This window comes from Opisthocomus hoazin, chromosome 8 (genome assembly GCF_030867145.1).
Source record: "Opisthocomus hoazin isolate bOpiHoa1 chromosome 8, bOpiHoa1.hap1, whole genome shotgun sequence".
In the NCBI taxonomy this organism is placed as follows: domain Eukaryota; kingdom Metazoa; phylum Chordata; class Aves; order Opisthocomiformes; family Opisthocomidae; genus Opisthocomus; species Opisthocomus hoazin.
The window spans coordinates 2522768-2546065 of record NC_134421.1 but is presented as its reverse complement, the minus strand read 5'-3'; the positions used below and the strand labels follow the sequence as shown (position 1 = coordinate 2546065).

The 23298-nt window shown below is 40.2% G+C and overlaps 1 protein-coding gene across 15 annotated transcripts in view; it reads left to right on the top strand.

Annotated features, from left to right (window-relative positions):
- The window catches only part of ERC1 (ELKS/RAB6-interacting/CAST family member 1), a 305098-nt gene that overhangs the window by 181223 nt on the left and 100577 nt on the right, over positions 1–23298 (top strand). For 10 of the 15 annotated variants that reach the window (XM_075428697.1, XM_075428696.1, XM_075428695.1 and 7 more), the window contains 2 exons: positions 4736–4867; positions 19837–19997. In XM_075428697.1, coding sequence (XP_075284812.1) covers positions 4736–4867; positions 19837–19997 — 293 coding nt within the window. The remainder of the gene's footprint in view (positions 1–4735; positions 4868–19836; positions 19998–23298) is intronic. The other 5 variants (XM_075428699.1, XM_075428698.1, XM_075428705.1 and 2 more) reach the window with 1 other exon arrangement.

Below are 23298 nucleotides of genomic sequence, written 5' to 3'. Positions count from 1 at the left end.
CCACTCTTCAAGACATCATCCTTTTGGTTTTTATTGCCAGCTTTTTCAACAAATGGTAATGAATACAGCGAGAGAAACGATTCACCATGGACATCATGTGCTTTGGATGAGTTGCACAGGGACTACAAACACTCTTTTTGAGCTATGGTAACTACCGTTTGGGTTGTGTACCTTGATGTTCTGGCCTTCAGTGTTTACCCCACGTGTATTCTTGGAAATCCATAAAGTCAAAAGTATTGCCTCATGAGCGTAGGAGGTATTTCTCCAATTATGAGTGACAATTTTGCATGCTTTTCTTGTTCAGAGACTTGTTCAAGGAGTTGATCAACAGGTGGAACCAAATGAAGGAGATCCACCATGCTCACCTCAGCTTTAAGGCCCTGTCATTGTTTGCTTCTGAAATCAAATGAAACTGTAATACCACCTTTTGGTACCACCACATTGTATATTCTCTTAAAGCTTCAGGACCTTTTTAAAAAGATCTGCAGGTTTTTACAAGTAGTTTTCAGAGAAAAGCAGATATTTATTTTCATCATCGATTTATTTTCATCAGTTGTCCTCTTCTGAAGAGCAGCCTTTTTATTCTGGCATAGTATCTTTCCTTCTGGGTTCAGCAGTGCGGTAGCTCAGCCAACAATGCAGAAGGCCACCTTCCATAATTTAGCGAGAGTCTTTTGGCATCTTCTTGTAGACTCCTGGATAGCAAGCCAGAAGTCCTTAGTAATAGGCTGACTGCAGTAGAACCAATTTTTCCTCTTCATACTTGGTATTGGTTATGGCCGAAGACAGCAAGCAAGGGAATTTGTGGAAGAAACTTAAGAAGATTTCAGTTTTTGAAAGAAAAGCACATTAATCAATCAGCATGCACTTTAGAGTTGCAGTTAATAGGCCCTCATAGTTTTTAACTGTGAAAATTCCATAATATTTGTAGACAGGCTGCCTCCAAATATTGGTGAAGAATTTAATTTATCAGTAACTAAATGACAGTTGCATTAATTACAGGGTTATATGAAAATGATCTTTTCCTAATTATGTGACTGGTTAGTCCTAGAAATATTTTTAACAGTCAGAAGAAGCACTTCATTGCCTTCTCAAACTGTTAACTAATCTTTCCCAAGAGTTAAGTGGAGAAATCCATCTGAATTCCTATTCAAAGAATAAAATCAGGCCATAAAGACCTTTGTGAGTCCAGTTCAAGACACAGTTATGAAGAAGTCCACCAAGATACCTCAGATTTAATTGAAACTAAATGCCTTGGTGAGAACATATATTCTATTTCATGTGCTTTCCTAAAGCTTCATGGCAGATTACACATCATGTGAATGCAGGATAGGTTAAACTGATACATCCTTTTTAGCATGCATCACTTGGACATCCTACCACTTCCTTCCTGAAGTGAAAGAAAAAGCCCAGAAATGTGTGTCAGTCACACCTTCTTTTCCTTTCCGGCTGTCAGACAGACGTGTATTGGAATGAGTTTTGCATATGAATCAGCTACAGGATCAGAGTATGGGTAGCAAAAATTTTTATTGTGCCTGAACTCTTGGCGTTCCTGCAGCGTCAAATGGGTTTTTGATTTTCTCTGTGCTGCCACCAGTGAGCATAAAGGCAGAGCTGTCTCCGTTATCCCAGTTGGATTCCATCTCTGCTGTGAAATCTCAGGAGGAGAGGGAGAGAGGGTCACGGAGGTGTTTGAGTAGGTAATACGTCTTGAAGAATCCAGTTACTGTACAGATAAGTAATGTGTCTTTTTTATTTCTGAATAGTCATCTGTATAAGCTTCATGAAAGGATACTGCCACTATTTATCATTCTGCAATTTTATCAAAAGGCAGGAAGATGGATCTGCGCTCAGTGTCACATTCTAATGTAAATGTGAAGCAACTCAAGTTGCACTCTGGTCCACTGCTTCAGAGGATCAGTCACTGCAGGGAAAAAGTTGGATCTGTAGTTATAGATAACAAAAGTTTTTCACCAGAGTTTAATGCTTATCACAATAAGATAGAATACTTCATGTAACTAAAAAGGGAAGAGCGGCGGCAGCACAGGCTGAAGGTCAGCATGAGCCTGTCAGGTTTCAGAGTTTAGAGCCAAACAATTGGAAAAAACATGCTGATATGTTTAAAGGCAAATGCTGGTTTGTTCTTATTTACATTTTAGTAGGTTTTGTTTGAAGCAGCACCTTGTATTTTTAAAAAATAATAATTCAAATGTTAGTCATGAATCAAAGAGCTAGAAACAAAATAATCATTTAAAGGTGTCTTAAGACTCTTCTGCACTAGTGGAGGTGCTGTCTGGCTAAGCACCAATCTGCTGCTCCTGCCAGGCATCAGTGTGGTTTTGTAAGGTGGTTACACACATTGTCGCACCATTACAAGAGTAAACTTGCACATCTTGTAACTAGGTTTGTCTGAGGCAGAAAGTGAAAACTTCTGACTATTCCTGGATGGGTTGTTAGTATTAGACTAAAGTTCAAAGATCATCGTTTCTAGGCAGCTGCTTGTAAGTCAGCACTGTTTTTTTTTAACTTGCAGCCCTCTAGTGTAGATGTAAAAGTTTGTGTATTATTTTAGGAAAAGTAATTATACATGACTGCAGACTTTTCAAGTGCAGGTAGTGTGTCACTGTCTTGATCAATTTTGGTACCATCAATTGTTCTTCCTCCTGTTCCTCAAGAGTTCCCCTGTCTGAATAGAGCACTGTACGGTGTCAAGATGAATACAATGTCCATTTCACCTCTTCAATGTTTGCCTGGGATGAAGAGCGGGCAGACCTTTTGTGTTAGAATGTTTTATTCTGCATTCTTATTTCAAAGCAGTTTCTATTTTACATGTATCTGTTCAAATGAACCATTCACACTTCTGTTGTTTGCAATGAAGAAATACACTTCCACACTTCCTTGGCTATCCGTGAATAATATATCGAGACATACAGTCGATATTTATTGTGTAATGCAGATAGGCAAGTCACTATTTCTCATGTGTGGCACAGTTTATATTCTGTGCTGAGCTTTTTGTAAACTTGTCGTTCATCTTTTTGATAAAAGAGTCTTCAGTTAGGCTAATCATGACTATGAAGTCGTTTTGGAAGATAGCGTTTCAGAAAGATTCAAAAAGTCTGAAAACATGTTCTGCAACTCCTGTTTTTGAAGTGAAGATCTCTCTGTCTGTTTCTTTAGAAATCAGCAATTACTTGCCCTGCGAATCCACTTTGGAAAGTAACCATCAGCAGAAGGCTCCTCTGCCTGCAAAGCCTAACCAGGCTGTTGCCTGTGCCAGTGGCTGAATCCTAGCCTGGCTTTATCTAGGGACAGTGGTACCACTGGTCGGATACAAAGCTTTGCATCTCTGCTAGAACAGTCTCACTGAAAGTGGCGGTTTTGAGACTGCCAGAAATGGTGTTCACACAGCAAGTATCCTTGGTGATGTATCCCAAATCCTAGAAAGCAGGAATTAGGGAATGTCAGGTTCATTCTTTAAACTCCAGTGACTAATTTTTTGTGTTATGAAGGTTGCAAGGTCAAATTTTTTCCAAGGCAGTCATCTTTTCCTTATTCTTTATATGGTGTGAAACAGTTTCAGAGAAACAGTGGAAAATTTCGGTCCTAAATACAAAAGGACAGAAGACAAATGGGTAAATCTTACAAAAAAGCAAAGTGCAAAAAACAAAGGGAAATATTTTTTATTCTTCCACTGCTGCTGAGATGCCTAAAAAGCCCATGTGGTGACTTAAATGTGCATTAATATCTCATCTGAACCCTATGATCTAGAGTAATCTGCAAGACAAGAAATGCAGAAATTTTCCGTCTGGTGGATTTGTGAAGCAGCCCTGGTCTGAGACATTCAGATGTAGCTGTCAGGACAGCCTGCTTTGCAGTCTTTGGTCCAGGCTGCTACAGCAGAAGCAGGAGATGTGCATTTATTTTCCTAGCAATATTAAAGTAAGGAGCGTCTCCTTTACAAATATCAATATCGTTCATTTTGTATATCGTTTTTCTAAGTTATACTGTTTGTGTAAGCCAATAAAACAGTATGTTTTCTGAGGAGCAAGACAGTTTTCTTCAATGGTCTCTGAATATATGTGGGACATCTGAACTTGCAACTGTGAAGATGCTCTTCGAAGAATAAATTTTGAGGGAGTCTTGATACTTGTATGTCTGAGATTCAGACAGCCCAAATGAACCCTTCATCATTCCCAGAGAGTTTTTGATGAAGAACTTCCTGAAAGAGTTAATCTGAACAATGGGAAACTCTGTTGGGTTAATGTTTGCTTTTCTCCCCCTTGACCTGGGAATGGCAAATTCCAGACTGCAGTGCTGTGTTTCCTTCCTTACCACGCCTGCTGGTGAGCGCATTAGCGAACGGGCAATGCTGAATGCCTGCTGCCTTCCCACCAGTTCTGGCTTCTGGGCTGCTTTGGAACTGCTTACTAATCTTTATTTACCAACAACCCTTGCTTATCTAAGCTGTATGATCTGACAGGACTGTGGTATGTCCAACACAGATGGCAAGCACTCTTGCTTTGAGCTCCTGCTTTGCTAGCTTTCTTCTTCTCTTTACTGTGATCTTCCTCCTGCTCTTGCATCACTTCAGCTTTCTTTCCTTTGGGTGAAGATAATTTGCCTGCAGATGCGCCTTGGGAGGGAGAAACGCATTTTGGTTGGCGTAAAACTTGATTGATTAAAAGGCTGTAGTTCCAAACAAGTCGTCTTCACCTAGTCTCCCGTCATTTTCCAGGATAATCTACGTAAAAAGGATGATCGGATTGAAGAATTGGAAGAAGCACTCAGAGAAAGTGTTCAGATAACTGCAGAGCGGGAAATGGTGCTAGCCCAAGAGGAGTCAGCCAGGATCAATGCTGAGAAACAGGTCTGCAATCTCATAAAGTCACTGGTAGTCCTCTTAGGAGAGTAACCAGACAGTAAAGTACTATTTTCCCTGCTTTACTGTGAAACACAGCTGGTTTTGTTTTATGATCCTATATCTCTGTTCCAACATTAGGTAACAGGACTCATAAAGTCTGCAAAGCCTTCATGATAAGTTGTATTTCATAGGTAAGAGTTCCTTGAAATTTAAAAGAAATAATAGGTATCCTGAGCTTTAGCATATTATTTTAAGGAGTAACTCTTCTGATCTGTCTTGCCTGTCAAAGCTGTCTTCCGACATGCGTAGGTTCACGATGTTGTTCGCTGAATGTATTTAAAGACAGTTATTTTTATTAGCGTGGTTGTGTTTATTGACCACAGTCTCGTTGCATTTACAAAACAACTGGATAAAGAGACAAGTCCCTTGGCTTGAGCCAAGCATACACACAGAAAAATACACGCTTGTGTGTTGAGGCCACAAGTGTAAACTTTTACGCATGAATTGATTCTGTGCCACCGACGAGATGCTCTGAAGAATCAAGTACGTGCCTGGTTTTAGCTCACGTAAGTAATCATCAAGAAAACATATCAAAAGTAGTGAATAAAATTCCATGAGATTTTGATAAAGCTTTTGAAGCAGAAACTGAACCTGGCATTCTTACTGTGCTTTTTGTGAGCTTCTTCAGTGTTTGTCACTGTTCCTTACTTCACCATAATTAGCAAACGAGCATTTGGTCTGTTGCATTGCAATGGTGTTGCAACTTTCAGCACTACTGCACTTGAAAATATTTCAAGAGGGTTTTTCCAAAGTGTACTCTTATATCACATGCTTTAACTAAAAAGGAGATATAAGTATCTTAGTAATAATCCAAGTTTTCAGGAAGAAAGCAACTGTTTCTCTTTAGGCTAGAGTCAAGCTCAGCTCTTTGCTGGTGGATGCGATGAGGATAATTCTTGTTGCTGTACCCTAAGATCCTAGGCAGTGTTAGGGAGTTCACTTTCAAGAATGCCTTCGTTCTAAACTTCTTGTAGCCTTTAAAAATAATTGCACAAAATAGAAATGTTAACTAGGTAGTGAATACCACATCAAAGATAGATCTCTTTGAAAGGATAATATGTATCTCACGAAGGAGCAGGTTCTATGCTGATACACAAAACTAAACAAAATAGTAGGTGATTTGATGCCTAGGAAGTCATAATGTTTTAATTTCTTTGTTACAAATAAGAGTGATCGTTTTTATGTCCTTTGAGCACCTAGAAGCCCGTAGAACTTACCCTTTTGTGATGTCTGTGCTCGAAATGCAGAACAAGATGCATAAGGCTTAGTGAATTTTTTGAGGGAAGGTTTGGAAGAAGGTAAAGTATGTTGATTTTGTAGGGGTTAGAAGTGCCTGAAGTTAGGGAGGTAAGCACAAAGATGAACATTTACAGATATTATGCACGCATGATGTAGGCTTGTGTCAGAGGATGATCACAGGTCATCTCAGTATTGGAAGTGAAAGGTGGGTGGAGCACAGGTTGCGAAGGATGAGTAGCTTACATCTGATTCACTAGCAAAGAGGCATGCTAGTAACATTAACGTGATCAAAGCTACAGACAGGGAGATTACTGTACAAATGGGTACAGCCTGTGCAAGAAAGAGTTTTGCATAGATCCAGACACAGAAAAAATCCTTCCAAAGAACTTCAGTTATATAGATGCAGTCAGAAAAGTCTTTAATAGATTAGAGATATTCCATAAAAGCAATTCTGCGAGTTTTTAAAAAATCACCTTTTAAAGGAAGTTTGAGTCGAAGATACTGTCAAGATTAACAAAAATGTGAAGTTCTGTCCTAGATGACATGAAGTAGTGAGGAAGGTTCAGTCACAGGATGGAAAGGAGGATGCCTTTTTTAGCCTATCGACCATGAGCTCTGCATAGATGCCTGTCCACTGTGAGCTGTTAGCAGCAGGTTTGTGCTGGGGAGGAGAAGAGATCAGTCTGGGTTAGTAAAAGAGGGAACAGTTGTCATAGAAGTGAAGTTTTTTTTATATACAAGGCATCCTAAAACAAGAACATGGAAAGGGAATAGTGCTTTGGGAATATGCACAAATTTCAGGTTTGGCAGGAAGGAGGCTTTTCAAAAGAATTCACCAGCAAAGCCTGGTGAGGGGCACACAAGGAGATCAGGTGGCCAGAGCTTGGTGAAGAAGGGAGACAGCTGGTGAATAGAGAGTTGGAATTCAGTGTCCAATCTGAAGGACGAGGCAAGGCAGGGAAGTGTGCAGCCGAAGGGTCGGTAACCTGTAAGGGTTAGTGAGAGAGGATGAGAGCCAAGAGTAAGGTTGGTGGGAAAAGATTGGTGAAATATGGTGGGCAACTGCATCGTGAAAAAGAAGTGAATTTGGATGTAGCAGTGTGTACAGAAGTGAGGAGGAGAAAGAAGGGTGGATTGAAAACAGCGGGATCGGAAAAGGGAAAAGTTGGCGTCTGTATCGTCACTGATTGGCAGCAGTGTCTTACTCCAACAGAACTAAACTGCTGGCTCTAACCAGATTTTAGAATATGACCAACAAGGTGGCGTGAAAGAAAAGCAACCGCAGTGTCCTGTTCCAGTTAGCACTGGGAGAGCTGCTGTGCCACATTCTGTCCAACAGGATTTTGATTTGGTGCCAATTAAATACAGTCAAGTGACAGAGTGAGGTCAAGTACCTGTTTTTCCACGGTGAGGAGGAGACTTTTCTTCAAATGTTTTTCATTCCATGTTCCTTCAAATACTTTAAAAGAATGCCTTCTTTGTTTTGTCATGTTCTCTGGAGGTTCTTGGTAGAATTGTGAAAATCACCCTTAGATAGAATTTTAAAATGCAAGGCTGTTTTCTATATGACAGTAATGGCAAATAATTTGATTTTTACAAACAGTGATAGGTTAGGGTCATTCTTAGTCCAAGTAGGAATGATATGTGTGATTTTAAAATGTTAATGTTGTCCAAACTGATTATAATTTGCTTTTAATTGCATGCTTTTTCTTTCCTCTCTTCTGTTTATCTTGTTCTCTACCATTCTGCCACATTACTGCCTGTCTGAAGCTGTTTAATGAATCAGTGCATGAGGTCAACCATTTTGGCTTTAAGTGGTTCAAGGTATGAGGACATCTCATTTGTGTGTACCTTTGCCCCAATATTCAGTGTTGGTTTTGTAGCCGTGTGTTGTGTGATCCTACCCTCCATCATCTCAGGATGTATGGTTTCCTGCTATTTTACAGGCTTCTGATTTCAATTACAGTGTTCAGGACGCTACTCAGGATTTCGTGGTTCTCAGATAATTTATTTCAGATTAAAATCTTGCTCTCTTTAATCCAGTGTTTGAAAATATCCCGGCAGCGTGTAGTAGCTGTGGCGGTGGGTTAACTGGGTTAATACACAACCTACATATGGCAAGATGTCTCCAGCTGGCTAAAGCTTTCTCTTTATTTCAGGATCTTAGACCTGTTCTTTCGTTATCCATCACAGAAATAAAACCAGGCGTTTCCCGCTGGGAGCAGCGCACCCCTTGGCCTGGGCGTAGCTCCGTTAGCCGTAGTGTTCGGTGTAACAGACCCTGCCGTGCAGAAAGCAGAGGAGGGAGCCTTACACGGGCAGAAAGACTTGAAAGTTCTTCAAGTTGGTTCTTTCTGACATGTTCAGCTGGGTTTGTTGGTACACCTGCTGACTACTGAATGGAGATATTACTGCAAATTCCTTAGGGCTGTGGGGTTATGCACAACTGTGGCTGGTGCCTCTGGTTCTGCCCTCTAGGTCGAAGGCCAGAAGGCGTATGGAGACTTCTTTTCAAGTGCTCTCCATAAGGCTGAAGGGGGGATTTCTCAGATAAACACTTCTATTATCAAGTTTTTTCTATTAGAGATGACAAAACTAAATGTGGATCCAGGCACATTTTCTGAATTAACCAAATCCGAGTTTAATTTTGTAAAGTCATCATTACATTCCTCAGAAAAAAAAAAAAAATTAAATATAAGTTTTTCCCTGCTCAAAAATACAGTGGTGGTTTTAATTCCCTAGGAATAACTGCTGGAGGTCATCTTTGACTAATTCATGATAAGAATTATCACTTTTTGAAGGAATTTTTTCACTGATTTGGTTCATGGATTCCCATGCAGAACTGGAGGCACATCTGGGGATGCATTGAACTATAGTGGCAGGAATGACAGAAGGAGGCAGGAATTGCTTAGGATTATTGCTAAAAATATATTTACAAGAAGCCATTATTGTGGCCTTTACAACAGGCTGCTATTTCTATGAGTGAGATGGTGAACTGCCTGACCGCAACGTATGTTTCTCTGTCTTATTTTATTTCCTTCAAATTTGAAAAGCAGTAGGCTTTAGAATTTTCAATAGTATTTCTGTCGATAGCAGTGTAGCTCTGTTCTCTCATGAGTATCAACTCCTGCTTAAATGCACTCTCACTCTGTATAGTATCAGCTAACATCTAACTCCTTACCCTCAAACGTTATGGCAAATAACCGCTGGAAACACTGGCCATTACCTGTTCATCCTTCCCTCACTAAGCAGTTACACTGTAATTTCTGAGCTAGCAGTCTGATCTTGACACCTTCCACCAACTTTTCTTGAAGTTGTGGTTCTCAGTGTGAAATTTTAAATGAGGTGAAGTGTGTAGACCTAGAATAACTATATTCATGTTCATACACTGTAGTTTTTTATCCTACACGTGGCAGGTTTCTTTTGTTTTTAACAAGATTCCTGAATTTCTCTATCATATGTGCCTACTCCAAAATTCATATCTGTTAGTTAAGGAAAAATAAATATGAAACCAGTTAATAACTCAAGTAGAGCATCCTGCACAGTTCTGTCCCTTTTCCCCATCTCCTGTTCACCAGGATTTCCCGATTGTCGGTACAATGTCTGCAGAGGTTTGAATGTAGAGTACAGCCTCCAAGAGCCTTTGCTCTGACCCGTAAGTTACAATGCAGAAATTCTAGACAGGTTTTGAATGATGCCTCGCATTTACACTTCCATCATACCACCATTCTGGTCCTGTTTTAACTTTCAAACGTGTATTACTTACACTACTTTGTCTTGTAAGAAAAGAAGCTACGTTTACAACAGAAATATTATATATTGGACCCTATGCTATCAAGTATCTTCTAAAAATGCAAAATAAATTAAAATGCATACCCTTTTTGCTGAGCGTTCTGTTACCAAAGTAGATCTAAAATATTTTCCAAAATACATTGAGTGTTGGAATTGTCTCACAGCACAAATTCTGACAGAATAAGTTACATCCTGCAGGTACCTGTAAATGGAAAATATGAAGTGGAATTTCTCATGAACCGCTTACCTATAGGTGTTTTCTGAGCACTGTAGGAACGTCGGAATTCTGACTGCTCTGTAACAGGTGCTGGACAGTTTGCTTTTAATGAATGTTTTTGTGTCTTCTTCTGTCTCTCCTAATGGGAAGTTTGAAAAACTTATATCAGTAAAAGAAATGAAAATATAAATTATTTTAAGAGCATTTTAACTCAGTTGCCAGCTTGAAGTATAGTCTTGCCATTGTTTTTTCAAGAGGGTGGTGGTTTTTTTCGTCCTTTTGTCTGGTTCTTTTGCTTTGATTAGAGAATGCGTTTTGGCTAGGGAAAGTTGACTGTGATTCTGTGATTCTGTGACTGTGCACCGTGTCCATGTCAGTGAATGTGTTTGCGGTCATTTTTAGAAGCGCTGTTTCTCCCTAAAGTTACTACTTCTCCCCAGGTATTTAAATGGATTACATAGCCTCTTCCTTTAAAAATACCCAAATTTGTACTGAGTCACACTCCTGACATGGGAAGGCTGATGCAGTATGTCAGGGGTAACTTGTCATTCCTTCTGTATTCAGTAACATACCTTGTAAGAGGTGTAACAGAGTGGAATTTTTATTCTTTTCTGTCTTAGATGTGCCTAGTTGGGGGCTTAGATTTTTTTTGCCTCCAGTAGAGAACAATGAATGGAAAAAAACGACAACGATAAATAGAAAATCGTGCCCAAAGACTGGGACAGAGATCTTTTTCTAACGTTATAGGGGGAAAAACTTCTAAATCTTTTGTTTGATTCGTTGCACTCGTTTAAGGTTGCAAAATGGGCAAAATGTCATGACTTCTAGGAGAACTGGAGACACCAAAAGGATAATTAACCTCTGTTCAAAATGTACATTGAGCATTTCTCCATACAAGTCAGCTTTTCATTTAATGAAATGAGAAATACTGATGGAAACTGTTATATAGAAATTTGGTGCAAATGCTGATTTTTAAAAACATTTTGTCTTAATTTTTATCCCTTTCCAATGTTTAATAGATAAATACTGATTTCACATTATGCCTTTTATTATAGTCAAATATGCTAGACAAAGTTCTATCTTGGCATCTCTCTACCTGTTATTTTCTGAAGTATCTGTCTCTAGATGGTATTTTATTTGTTGTGGTTCGAGACAAAATCACAGTCTTGAGCTGCCTTCAGGTCTGGTTTGATGGAGAAAGTCATGCAGATTTGGTTACGTTAATGCTTTCCTGGAGTTGTAAGGACCCAACCAGATACTTGTGTTAGTATTTGTTGAAAGCTAGTCTTGTGCTTTTACGGTTTGGAATTCCTTTTCCATTTTCCAGTTGCATTCTTTAACTGTGAGCTTAGATGCAAGCGTGTTACAAGAACATGTAGGCTAAAGTGTTAGGAAATTTCGTTAGACTTGTATGTTAAATTCATAAATTGAAAACCATGTATTCTTTTTCTGACATAATCGATTTTTCCCCCAAATCCGTGAAGGGCATGGTGACATTCGTAGTTAACCTGAAACTGTCTAAAATGCAGCAAAAGGGAAACAGGCATGATCTGCCGAGAGCTTGTGAAAAAATTGCTGACATCCTTGGGCCGTTGGTCGGAGCTGAAAGGCTGCCTTTGGCCCAGTGGCTACTGCTAACGTAGCAGCAATCACAGAGTAGATGTGCCCCAAGGAAGGTCAAGTTATTTTGAAGGTGACCGTGTGTAAAGTTGTGGCTGGAGTACGGTGAATTAACCGTAGTCCTGGAGATTCTGTTTGGATGTAACAAATTGTGCTAAACGCGTGTGTGCAAAACTGTACAGAATCGGCTCAATTCTGGTCTCCCTGCCTCTGCGGAGGTTTTTAAATGGTGATCAGAATCCAAGCTTTGTGCAAGATTGCTGTCCCTCTACCTGTTTGCTGTCCCTGGAAGCAGTGACTGCTGCTGTGTTCCCAAGGGGCTGGAGACGTTCGTGGCTAGCCAGAGAAGATAAACCCAAGGCAGTGTCCCAAGACTATGTGGTTGCAAGGGTTAAAACGCATAGAGAATACTTCGTTGGTTAGTGGTTCCGTGTGGGAGAAATTCAGAAATAAAGTTGTAACTGGTTGTAGTCTGCAGATACCAGAGACTACAACAGCCTTCTGTCCTCAACAGAAGTCAGAATTCAGTTTTTCACTTATTTTTTCCAGAATATTTTGTGTGTGTTAAGCAGAGACAGTTATTGCTTCCTTCTCAAGAGCCCTTGTCCCAGCAGCAGGCTGTTGCTTATTTATCTGGCTTATGGCCCTCATTTAGGAGATACAACTGTCAAAGCTACCTCCAAACATCCGAACAGGACACAGCTGTGACTTATTCAGTCTTGAAGTCTGGCGGCTCTGGGGTTTTCTCATTTCTGAGGATCTGTAAATTTTGATTCCTCCTCTTTCCTACCAGAGCTCGGGGCTCTCAGAGCAAAAAGCCCTGCTGGTTGGTACTCTGTCTCCTAGACAGAGACTCCTGTATTTCTGTTTCTGTGGGTTCTGCAGGAGTAACACTGTCATGTCAGGTATCATCTGGTCAGTCTAATACTAGTGTTTGTCACGGCCTAAAGCGATCAGTAGAGACTGTAAGGAGCAACACAGAGCATAAACTCCTCTTCATTGCCAGATGCTTTTTTTAATAATGAAAATTTTTCTGGAGAGACCAACTCATGGGAACAAGAGACATCAGCTAAGTATCTCACTTTCATGATGATAAGAAAAATTGCATTCAACGACAGTATCCTCCAGCTTTTCAGACAATAGTCTTTTGTTCTATTTCTCCTCTCATTTTTCCCAATTAATAATGTAAGAATGGGACAGGGGCAGCAGTTCTGTTATGCCGCAAAACCACTGTTTTGTCAGGGATGCTGAATGTACAAAACCTAAAAACCGAAGGCACAAAGACTGAAGGAAGCCACACACTAAAGTGAAGAAACACAAAGTTCATCCCTACAATTACTGCTTTACATTACAGATGATCAGAAGTTCCTGCCTTTTTTCTGTAGAACTGATAATCCGCCAGCCATTTTCACAGCTTGGACACGAACCCCCCTCATTATTGTGAACAAACCAGAACTCCTCCCCTGTGCGCCGTGCACAGGCCTCTGCCGCAGTCCTCTGACCTTCTACACGGTCGACCTTGGCGAATGAGGTGCTGTAAATCTGGCGTCTTTGAAATGGAGGTAAATGTGACGTATAGAGACGTCTTAATTGTTGCACGATATTCTGCTGTGTTTATTTCCGCGTGTCTTTAGGTAAGATCTTCAACTAAGGAATTCCGGCTTGTGAAGACAAAAAAGGAAAAAAAAAAGAGGTTTTCACTTGTCTGCATATGATCTTATGGCAATATTCATTAACAGCAACCACACAGCAGGTGAAGCAATTATACAGACTGATATGTATAGTGTAGGGAAGAACGCTCTCTTTAGGTGAACGTCGGTTCACCTAAGTGTATCTTTACAGTGTCTACAATTGCAGAATACAAATGAAGGTGAAGGATCTTAACCCATTATGTATCTGCTTCACAAGGATTCGTGGTGGCCGCATTGTTGTAGCAGAGGAGCCAGGAGCCGTGGTGCGTTCCTCTGTCCTCTTCCCGGCGTACGCAAGCTCGTGCACTGGGGCTGGAGAAGAGGGGCTTGAACTGGAGCCAGAGCTCGCATCGGTGTGGTGGGGCAGAGCCACTCTGGTTCATACCCTTCTGCTGTCAGTGTGGCAGAGCTTTCAGCTATTCTCTTGGTTGAGGGCTGTCCTTATCTTCCAAAGCAGAAATTACGTTTTAATTTTGTTGGGGGGGGATTTTTCTCGTTACCGCTTGCTTACCTCTCTGATTTTCCTCTGATATTTTTAGCTCTCAGAAAGCTACGCCAGACAGCTTTCCCGATATCTATAAGAATCTGAAAGTTGTTCTTTTAATTCAGAATAGCCAATAATTTAGTTAACTGTCTCGGATATAGTCTTTAGGAGTACCTAAAGCCGCCCTACTGCTTTAACAGAAATGCGGCTATGATGAAACCGTAATTCATTTCCCTTTTATTTTGTGTAAAGGTTTATTAGCTTGTGATTTAAGCAAACCATCTGGTCCTGCTGGCAATCCAAGTTATGTCAGACGCAGTGCTTTCTCCCTGTAATATGTTACTTGAGGCAGTTAAATTACATACTTAAGTCCCAAGTCTGGCCTGCGCTTTTTCCATGTCTTAACATCTGTTCTGGGAAAATTTTCTGGGATCCAAACAAGCTTGCATGGAGCCAGAACTCTTGTCTTTGTCTTTCTTTTCGTGTCTCTTTCCTTCGCTTTGCTCTGTCCTGCAGTCTGATCAGTGCAACTAAGTCAAAGATAGTGCAGAAATTTGCAGTCCCTTTATCATTTCGGTAAGCTACACAGTGAAATGAATAATAGTTTAAAAACTCAAGAGCTGCATAGAGGGAGAGTTCTCTGAGAATGTTGCACTTTCTGATATGAGAAATAAACACCTTGTGGTGTTCCTACTATTGACTTGTAATTGCAAGACGTTTTGTTCTGCTGGCCTAATTCATTCTGGGCAAAAGTACAGATTTCTAGTACGTTTTGTCTTGTGATGCTAATTTCTTGTTTATACAAGAAAGGTCTATGTTCAGAAAGCAAATAATTTTAAATATACAAGTTAGCCTGCTGAGGTGGTTTTGAAAATAAGATCTCTAGTGATTGATTTATGGTCATGGAAAATTAATTGTTCGTGTTGGTATTTGTGTCTTTATTCTCTAAAATGTCATCGTTTTGTATTCTGCCTGAGAATACAGAAGTGAAGATAAGCAGCTATCCCATAGCCCACTGTGTTTGTGTGTATATTGAAAGAAAAACAATTTCTTTCCTTTAAATCAGAACCATCAAAATGTGTGTATTTTCAGGCATGCAATTAAACATTAAACTGTAAGCTTCCCATGTATCGCTGCATCGAAAGTACTGTATCTCCAGTTTAGGAGTAGGGTTTTCACCGTGATAGTCAAGTCCCTTTGTCATGCCCTTTGAAACCTTTAATTGTGGACTGATGAGCAGTCTTTTGTGCTTGATCAAAAGAGAAAAAAAGGATGAGGAAGGAAAAATAACAAGACTATCAGATACCTTGGACCATCTGGAGGACTGAACTTTAGCTGAATCAGTGAAACAAATACAAGTTTAACGAGGCCAAGTGCAAGGTCCTGCACCTGGTTTAAGGCCATCCCCAATATCAGTGCAGACTGAAGGGTGAATGCATGGAGAGCAGCCGTGCGGAGAAGAACTTGGAGATACTGGTGAATGAAAAATTGTGATGAGCTGGCAATATGTGCTCGCAGCCCAGAAAGCCAGTCGTATCCTGGGCAGCATCAAGAGGAGCATGGCCAGCAGCTCGAGAGAGGGGATTCTGCCCCTCTGCTCCACTCTGGTGAGACTCCACCTGGAGTCCTGCGTCCAGCTCTGGAGCCCCCAGCACAAGAAAGAAGTGGACCTGTTAGAGCAGGTCCAGAGGAGAACCACTAAATGGTCAGAGGGCTGGAACACCTCTTCTTTGAAGAAAGGCTGAGAGAACTGGGGTTCTTTAGCTTGGAGAAGAGAAGGCTGTGGGGAGACCTTATTGTGGCCTTTCAAGGTATGAAGGGGGCCTACAAGAAAGAAGGAGAGAGAGTTTTTACCAAGGCCTGTAGTGGCAGGACAAGGGGCAACAGTTTTAAACTGAAAGAGAGTAGATTTAGATTGCACGTAAGTAAGAAATTTTTTACAGTGAGCATGCTGAGACACTAGAACAAGTTGCCCAGAGAAGCTGTGGATGCACCATCATTAGAATTGTTGAAGGTCAGATTGGATGGGGTTTTGAGCAACCTGATCTAGTGAAAGACATCCCTGCCCATGGTAGGAGAGTTGTGCTAGATGGTATTTAAGGGTCCCTTCCAACCCAAACCATTTTATGCTTCTATCAAAAAGTGAAAAACAGAAATTAAGTCTCTTCTGCAAAGATTGTTAATCTACAGGTGGGGAAAAGCTTATCTAACATTAACATTAATCATTTCTTATGTAGTGTACCAGTGATTGGCTGTCCTTAATAAATATTATTTAAGCCAGTCATGCCCATTTGACCTATGGACGCATTCGTGTCCTGTCACTTGAGACTGGAACATTCTCCTTTGCAGTGTCTGTGGAGGGCGTTCTTTAGCATTTTCCTCTTTCTTCATATGCACGTAGCATATACAAGTGGATTGCTTGGGTCACCATTTCAGAATAGATCCTCTGCCCCTGCAAGTGTTTTTTTAAGTGCATTTTGCTCCTTTTTTTGCATATTGGTGACTTTGTCCATTGCCTCTTTGTACTTGCACAGTACCACTGTAGTGAATTACATGATGTTACTAGCGTTCATGATGCATTTGTTGCTTGGGTGGTGGCCCAGATTTGCTCCGCTTCTCTGACAAGTTGTAAGCAGAAAATTAAGCTCCAGAGCTGTCTTCCTGAGAGGAGGCCTCTTTCAGTTTTATGTGCAGTAGAGAAATTCTCTTCAGTTGATACTTCATCACTGAGGAAGAAGTTCAGAATGGGAAGAAAAAGGTAGCTGCCCCACTACACTGCAATTTAAGCACACCGTAGTGTTTTGGGGATCCTGAGGCTGCTTTAGTTAGCTTGTGTGTCTAGATTGACCTTAGGTATTGGAGTCTTTGGGCTATGATTCTAATATACAACCAATACCAACTGCATAAGTTGACGTAGCCTTCTTCCTGGCATGAAATATCTACCATGTCTCAGAAATTTTCACTAGTGCATTAGTTCTCTTAAAACAGGTGATATATGAACTTGCCTATCCTGATCACTGTAAACTTTTCAGGAGCTGGTACGGAGGTTGATAGGGTTCACAGCCTCATTAATATTTTGCATATCTGATCCCTTTCTCAATTTTTACTGTCTCTTAATAAGAATTCTGGGGAACTTGACCAAGCTCTTTGGAAGTCCCTGGCTTCAGATTACCCAGTGCCCAGAAAAGCTTGCCAGAAACACCGCATGGTTGGAGACAATGTGGTATCTGTAATGTCTGTGCAAGAGCCTGTTTTCTGATAATGACAGTTGCATCAAATGAACCTAAAGGTAGAGTTTGTAGGAGCAGGGGAGGTGAAGATGTCAGACAGTTTGTTGAAAAGGACTTGATTTTTTTTATATTACATAATTTCCTCTGTTTCTTTACAGGCTGCCATTGACATGATAGATAAACTTCTCCTGTTTTACTGCCTCTTCTCTCCACCGTGCTTTCGTGCTTTCTAAGGAGATGTAATACTATGTAAAAAACTTGTCCTGTGTTGATCTTTCCCTTTTCTGTTACTGTGATTCCCATACTGATCTAATTTACATCGTTTACCCTCTTTCACATAGTTAGTTCAGTCTCTCAGGAACTCTCTCCTCTATTGGAAACTTCATTCAGCTTCATGTTCCTACTTAGAGATAAGCTGTCACCTGGCCAGGTCACTTAGGGCCTAAAAACAGTGAAAAAATAGCCTCCATTGAAGGTCTCTGCAGATCCACCCTGCTCAGAATACCCGAAGACCTTTCAGGCCTGTCTGCGGAGAACTGAGTCGGAGGAGAGTCGTAGGCAGTCAAAGATAGACTCTTGCTTTACATACTGTCATTGGAGCAGGGAGAAAAGAGGAGCAGTATCGTCACACCTTCTGAAATGTAAACTTTCTAGTTATCAGTGACAGGGCGCGAGCTTACCTACAGTTAAGTTGAAAATGTTAACAGCATTTCGCTGAAAATGTCTCGGCCTGCCAAGAACTATGGTTCTTGGCAAATATTTTTTCTTTATTATATAATTAGCTGCTCTCAGGGGAAAAAAAAAATCAAGGGTAGATTTGAAGTTTTTTGTATGGGCTAAATGAGATGTGCTTTGCAAGCAGTTTGCTTCCAGTGAATGTTCCTGTATCATTTCTCACAGGACTGCTTACAGGAACGAATATAGACAGGTCTGCACTGAGATTCATAAGCTGCCAAATAAAATGTTTTGTTTTGTAGAAGTTTAATTGAAGTGCTCCCATGGAATATCTATAACTTGATGAATCTGAACAATGAAGTCTTTATTGTGAGTACAGGCATCACTGTTGCGGTGAATTTTGTCTTTCGTAGTGGCAAATGGTACTTGCTAGAGAGGATGCAAGGTAATGGCAGTTACATGAACTAGGTTGTTGGCACAGTTTAAAAGCCACTTACATTCCAGCCATTCCTAATACATGATTAGATCAATTTTCTTTTAACCTGCAAAAATACAGAATATAACCTTAGAATTAATAAGTTACCAAATGGAGCAAGATGATAAAGTACCTGCAGTAACCACTAATGCAAAGTAGTCTTGCAGAGTTAGATCTTGCCACCTAGCCCTAGGAGCCTTGGCTGCTAGCCTTGTTGTGTCTTCTTAACAGCACAGAGTTGTTATGGCAAAGATCTGCATCGAGCAAACCAGCCCTTCAGTGTTAACATCGCAAATCTTGGTGACTAGGAACGGAGTGGAGGATGTCGGAAATCTTTCAGTCCTGATTATGGAAAAGGTGTCACTTCAATGACTTATTTTGGCAACTGACAGACTGACACAAGCCATTTGGATCAGTGCAGTTGGCCAGGGGCTTGTTTAGTTGAGGTTGGTGTCTGTTATAAGCAGAGGGTTTTGTAGCTGGTGTGCCTTTTTATTTCTTGGTTTAAATGAAAATGTTTTTGTAGGAGCTGATACGCTAGTACACCTTCACTTCTCCAGCGTGTTCATATTCTGCTCTTTCTAGGCATCAGTTGCCATCCTAGTAGTATTTTTGCTATGCATAGTTTCTGCAGCTTTTCTTTGCATTCTTTTCTGAAATATTTCTCTATTTTGTGTTATGAGGTTTGCTCTTTGTTTTAAAAATTGTCAGAGTTTCTGATCTTTTTTTGCACACTAAACACTAAGAAGACAGGAAAAGTTTGGTGGTTATATGCATGCTAGCCAGTTTGGACTAGGTGTCACTGCAATCCTCCTTCGGTCTGTTGATTACTGGATGAATTATTGGCTGTACATTTTGAATAGTTTTTAATAATTGCATATTTTAAATTTTTCTTAATTTGCTGGGTACAAGAAGAATACTTGTTGCCAGCTGCATTGGAGTGGAAGTAGATAGGCTTTCTACAGTAAGTACTGCGTGATGTCTATGCTAGTTTTTTATAAATCTGAATTGCAATGTTTGAATTTTCATAACTGGATACAATTTTTATAAACATTCTGAATTTTTATAATTTCATAAAAATGATTTTTTGTAAATTCTGAACTGCAATGTTTCTGTCACTGATTGAGGATGAAAACCTTTTAATACCTAGCACTTTTGTGGGCTAATTTTAATACATATAGGCCATCCTTTTACCCTTGTGGCACATTCTCTAAAATAGAAATACAGAAGAGTTAAAGATTTGTAACTTGGTATTGTAATGGTAACGTTCCAGTGACCAGAGTGTGTTAACTGGCGGACTGTAATGTTGCTTTGATCAAGTGCAGACGTACTGTCCACAGCACGAGATGATGCTTCCAGTCTACAGAAGGGTTATGCAGTATACATGCACTGGTAACCTTTGTTCTCCAACTTAGTTGTGACATTTAGTAAGTTCCAGTTGATCACGTTACACTATTTTTCTCTCCTCCTGTCTTCCCCAAAAATGTTTTAGGTAGAAGAGATGATGATGGCCATGGAGAAGGTTAAGCAGGAGCTGGAATCAATGAAAGCAAAATTGTCCTCTACACAACAGTCTTTGGCTGAGAAGGAAACCCATTTGACCAACCTGCGAGCTGAAAGAAGGAAGCATTTGGAGGAAGTCCTGGAGATGAAGTATGTGCTTCTTTTCGTTGTTAGTAGGCACGTTTTATTGATATCTCTGAATTCTCCTGTGACCCATGGTGTTCTAAAGACAACCACTGTATGAATATGTTTCTGTAGATAGCAGCTACCTATCTAATTAGTCAAGCCTTCAGAAGTGACTTCTGACCAGAGATTACCTACATTATTTTCATGCTTTTGTTAGAGCTCAAAAACATTTCTTCCTTCTGATCATTTATAGTAGACGACTATTATTTGCATAATAGAATCTTCAAAGATCCTGAACCATTTTTTGTCTTATGAATGTGCCATCTTTCGCTGACTAGCCTATAATCTGCTTTAAGGTAAGACACAAGTCATTGTAACAAATGACAAAAAGGAAAGAGGGAAGAGATAAATATAATGTCAGGTAGTTGTAATGCTAAAATCAGACTGCAGATACCTGGTCTGCTACGGTACTTTTCAGACTCCTGCAGATGATTCATTAACACTGGAACAGAGTTTGAAATTCTCTATCAGTCAGACTTCTCTTGTTAACTTTACGTAAAGAGGCCTGAATAAAACCAAGCTTTGAGGAGGTGGGGAGAAGTGAGGAATTAGACTTCTAAGGCTTAAATACTTCCTAATTTTTGACCATACATTATAGATAAATAGTTATCCTCAGTTTAGGGAGATGTGAATCCATTTAGTGCAATGATGGATAGTGCTGCCAGCAGTTCATTAGAAACACTTTCAGTTGTTTAGCCAGCCCTGAAGAGAAGGAACATTTTTATTGGCAGGACCAGCAGTGGTTCCTCCACTGTGGTTTTGTGACCCATTATTTATTTATTTAACTTTTCTACGCTAGCCTCTTTCCTTTTCTGTTTTTTTTTTAATGAAAGCATAGAAAAACAGCTGTTACAAAATGGAAAGAGAAGTGGCTTAGATCTTGAAACTCTAACTTAGGAGTGCTGTATGAAGTGGGCCAAGCTTCCCCAGCTTCATATTCAGCTACAACAGTCTGATCTAGACCTGGCATAAGGACGCTGGAAGGCTGCAGTACTTAAAAGCCACACTTTTTATTTTTAATAAAAAATTTTATTGAGCTATAAATCTGACTGCCTTGAGAGTTGGCGTATTGGGGGATGGGAAGAATAGCTCTTAAGGTGATGTGGGAATCCAAAGAAACTGGAGATATATCCCGTATCCAATCACTTGGCAGTACTTTCTTCTGCCAAACTGCTCTGCCAAACCTTCTCATTAAAATATACACGTAGTACACAGTATATCCTGAAATGTGTTTGGAATTGTGTAGCTCTACAGCCTTTAATATAACTGCTCCCTTCTTTTAGATGATGACCTCTCTTAGCTGAGTAAGTTATTGTTGGAAAGTTGTTGTACTGAAATGTAGTATCAGGAACTGCATAAACCTGCAGATCCATTGTACCTCAGAAGGAAGAACACTGGAGAGAATGGTAATGCTGTCAGCACGTGGAGAGAAAGATGGAAAAAACATTACGTTTGTGTAGTTAACTAGCTGAGCATGTTTTAGTCATAGCTGGTCTGTCTTAAAGTTCTATAAAGCTGCCAAAGGCATCCAGACTTCAAAAACTCACCCTCACCATGAGGCCCTGTTGCAAACAAGTGTCTATTGAAGACTCCCAGTCAATTAAATATCTTATATTTATATACAGAAACTCCAGTATATTCTTTCTTGCCCTGCTCTCCCAGCCTGTGCCTTTTACAAAAAGCACTCGCCATCTGTTTTCTAGTTTTGCAAAAAGTTTCTAGTGTTGTTGAAACGTTTCCTGATATTTCAACTCCGAAGTGACAGTAATTGAATGTACGGTCAATTTTGTGCAGCAGTTGCCTTGTTTTGGTATCCGTAACGGAGAGCAATAGCTGTTGTGGAGAATCTGTTCAAAGATGCAGAGAGCAGTATTGTTTCCCAAGTTTTAGGACGTGCTTCACTGGGAGAGGTTTGAGATCAAAAGCAGCGCTGATGAAATCTGAGGTTTGATAGAGGTGTAAGTTTAACAGCCTGGGCCCTGCGGTCGGCTGATGGGGCAAGGGAGCACACAAGAAAAATAGCTGAGGAAATGCTGCTTGAGGAGATTCTAGATATGGACTGTGAGAAAGTGTTAAAGCAACAAGAGGGCTCCAGAAAGCTACCTCTGGGTTGTAATAGGAAGTTGTTGGATATTATGTTAGTGAAAAAATGTATTTAAAACACTGTTTCTTAGGGTAGAACTTGTGTTTACTACTGACTCTGTAACCCTGAGAAGATCATTTCACACTCCTTGGGGAATACTGTGGCACAAGCGTGAATTATTCCAAGGAAAAAATTTCACTGCTTGAGGAAATACTACATATTTTGAAGCCCTCTTCCTTTAAGATTTTCGTTTTCTTAAAAAAACAACAACTTTGTTGTAAATAATTAGTGGAGAGGTAGATAATGGTCTCTCTATTTATATCACCAAACAGGATCTACTGTAAAAAAATACTAGTGAACTGCTAGGATTTTTGTTTTGTTATGTTTTCTTTAAGAAGTTCTAATGTTTCCATCATTCACAGCAAATCTTTTAAATTAGGCAGGAATAAAGTGCTGTCCACAGAGAAATCTCTGTTCTTTGTCCCATAAAAACCTGCTTAGGCTGAGCTGAGTTATAAACTGTTGAAAATCACCAGTTTTCCTTTCCCTTTTTTTCTCCCGGTGTTGTCAGCAAATTTTGGCAGTGTGTGAAAATAACCGAGCACAAACAGTCTAATCTGGGGCCGAGCCCGTGCGATTGCCAAAGCTGTAGGAGCGGACACTGCTCGTGTAGGGAAGGGGAACAGACACTGTGTCTGCATGCAGAGAAGAGAAATTGTTTTGTTTTGTTTTGTTTTTTGACTAGGCAGGCCTTTTGTTACAGTCAGAAGGACCAGGAGATTCTTCCAAGTCATCTGCTTCGGGGTTGAAAAGTCCCTGCTGGAGCATTTCTCAGGCTGTTCTTTTAGACCTGGAAATCTGTCCAGCAGCCCTTTCCTGGACGGTGCCTTCTCTCCCTCACTGCGATTGCTGCTAGCCCTGTAATTCAAGGGATGCAGGCTTACAGAATGCAGTTGGCCCTTCAGAGCAGAATCCTTCATCCTGCTGGCACAGAACAGAAAGATTATTACTTGTCCAAGAATAATTTACTATCCTCTTTTTTCTTCAAAAACAAGCAAGGATATTACAGATGAACGAATTGTTGTAATAGAACATAATTCATGTTTCAAAGACAAGCTGTCAAGAAATGTCTTTGGATTTCTTCTCTACTTTACAGGAGTGGTCTGCTGAATATTTATCACA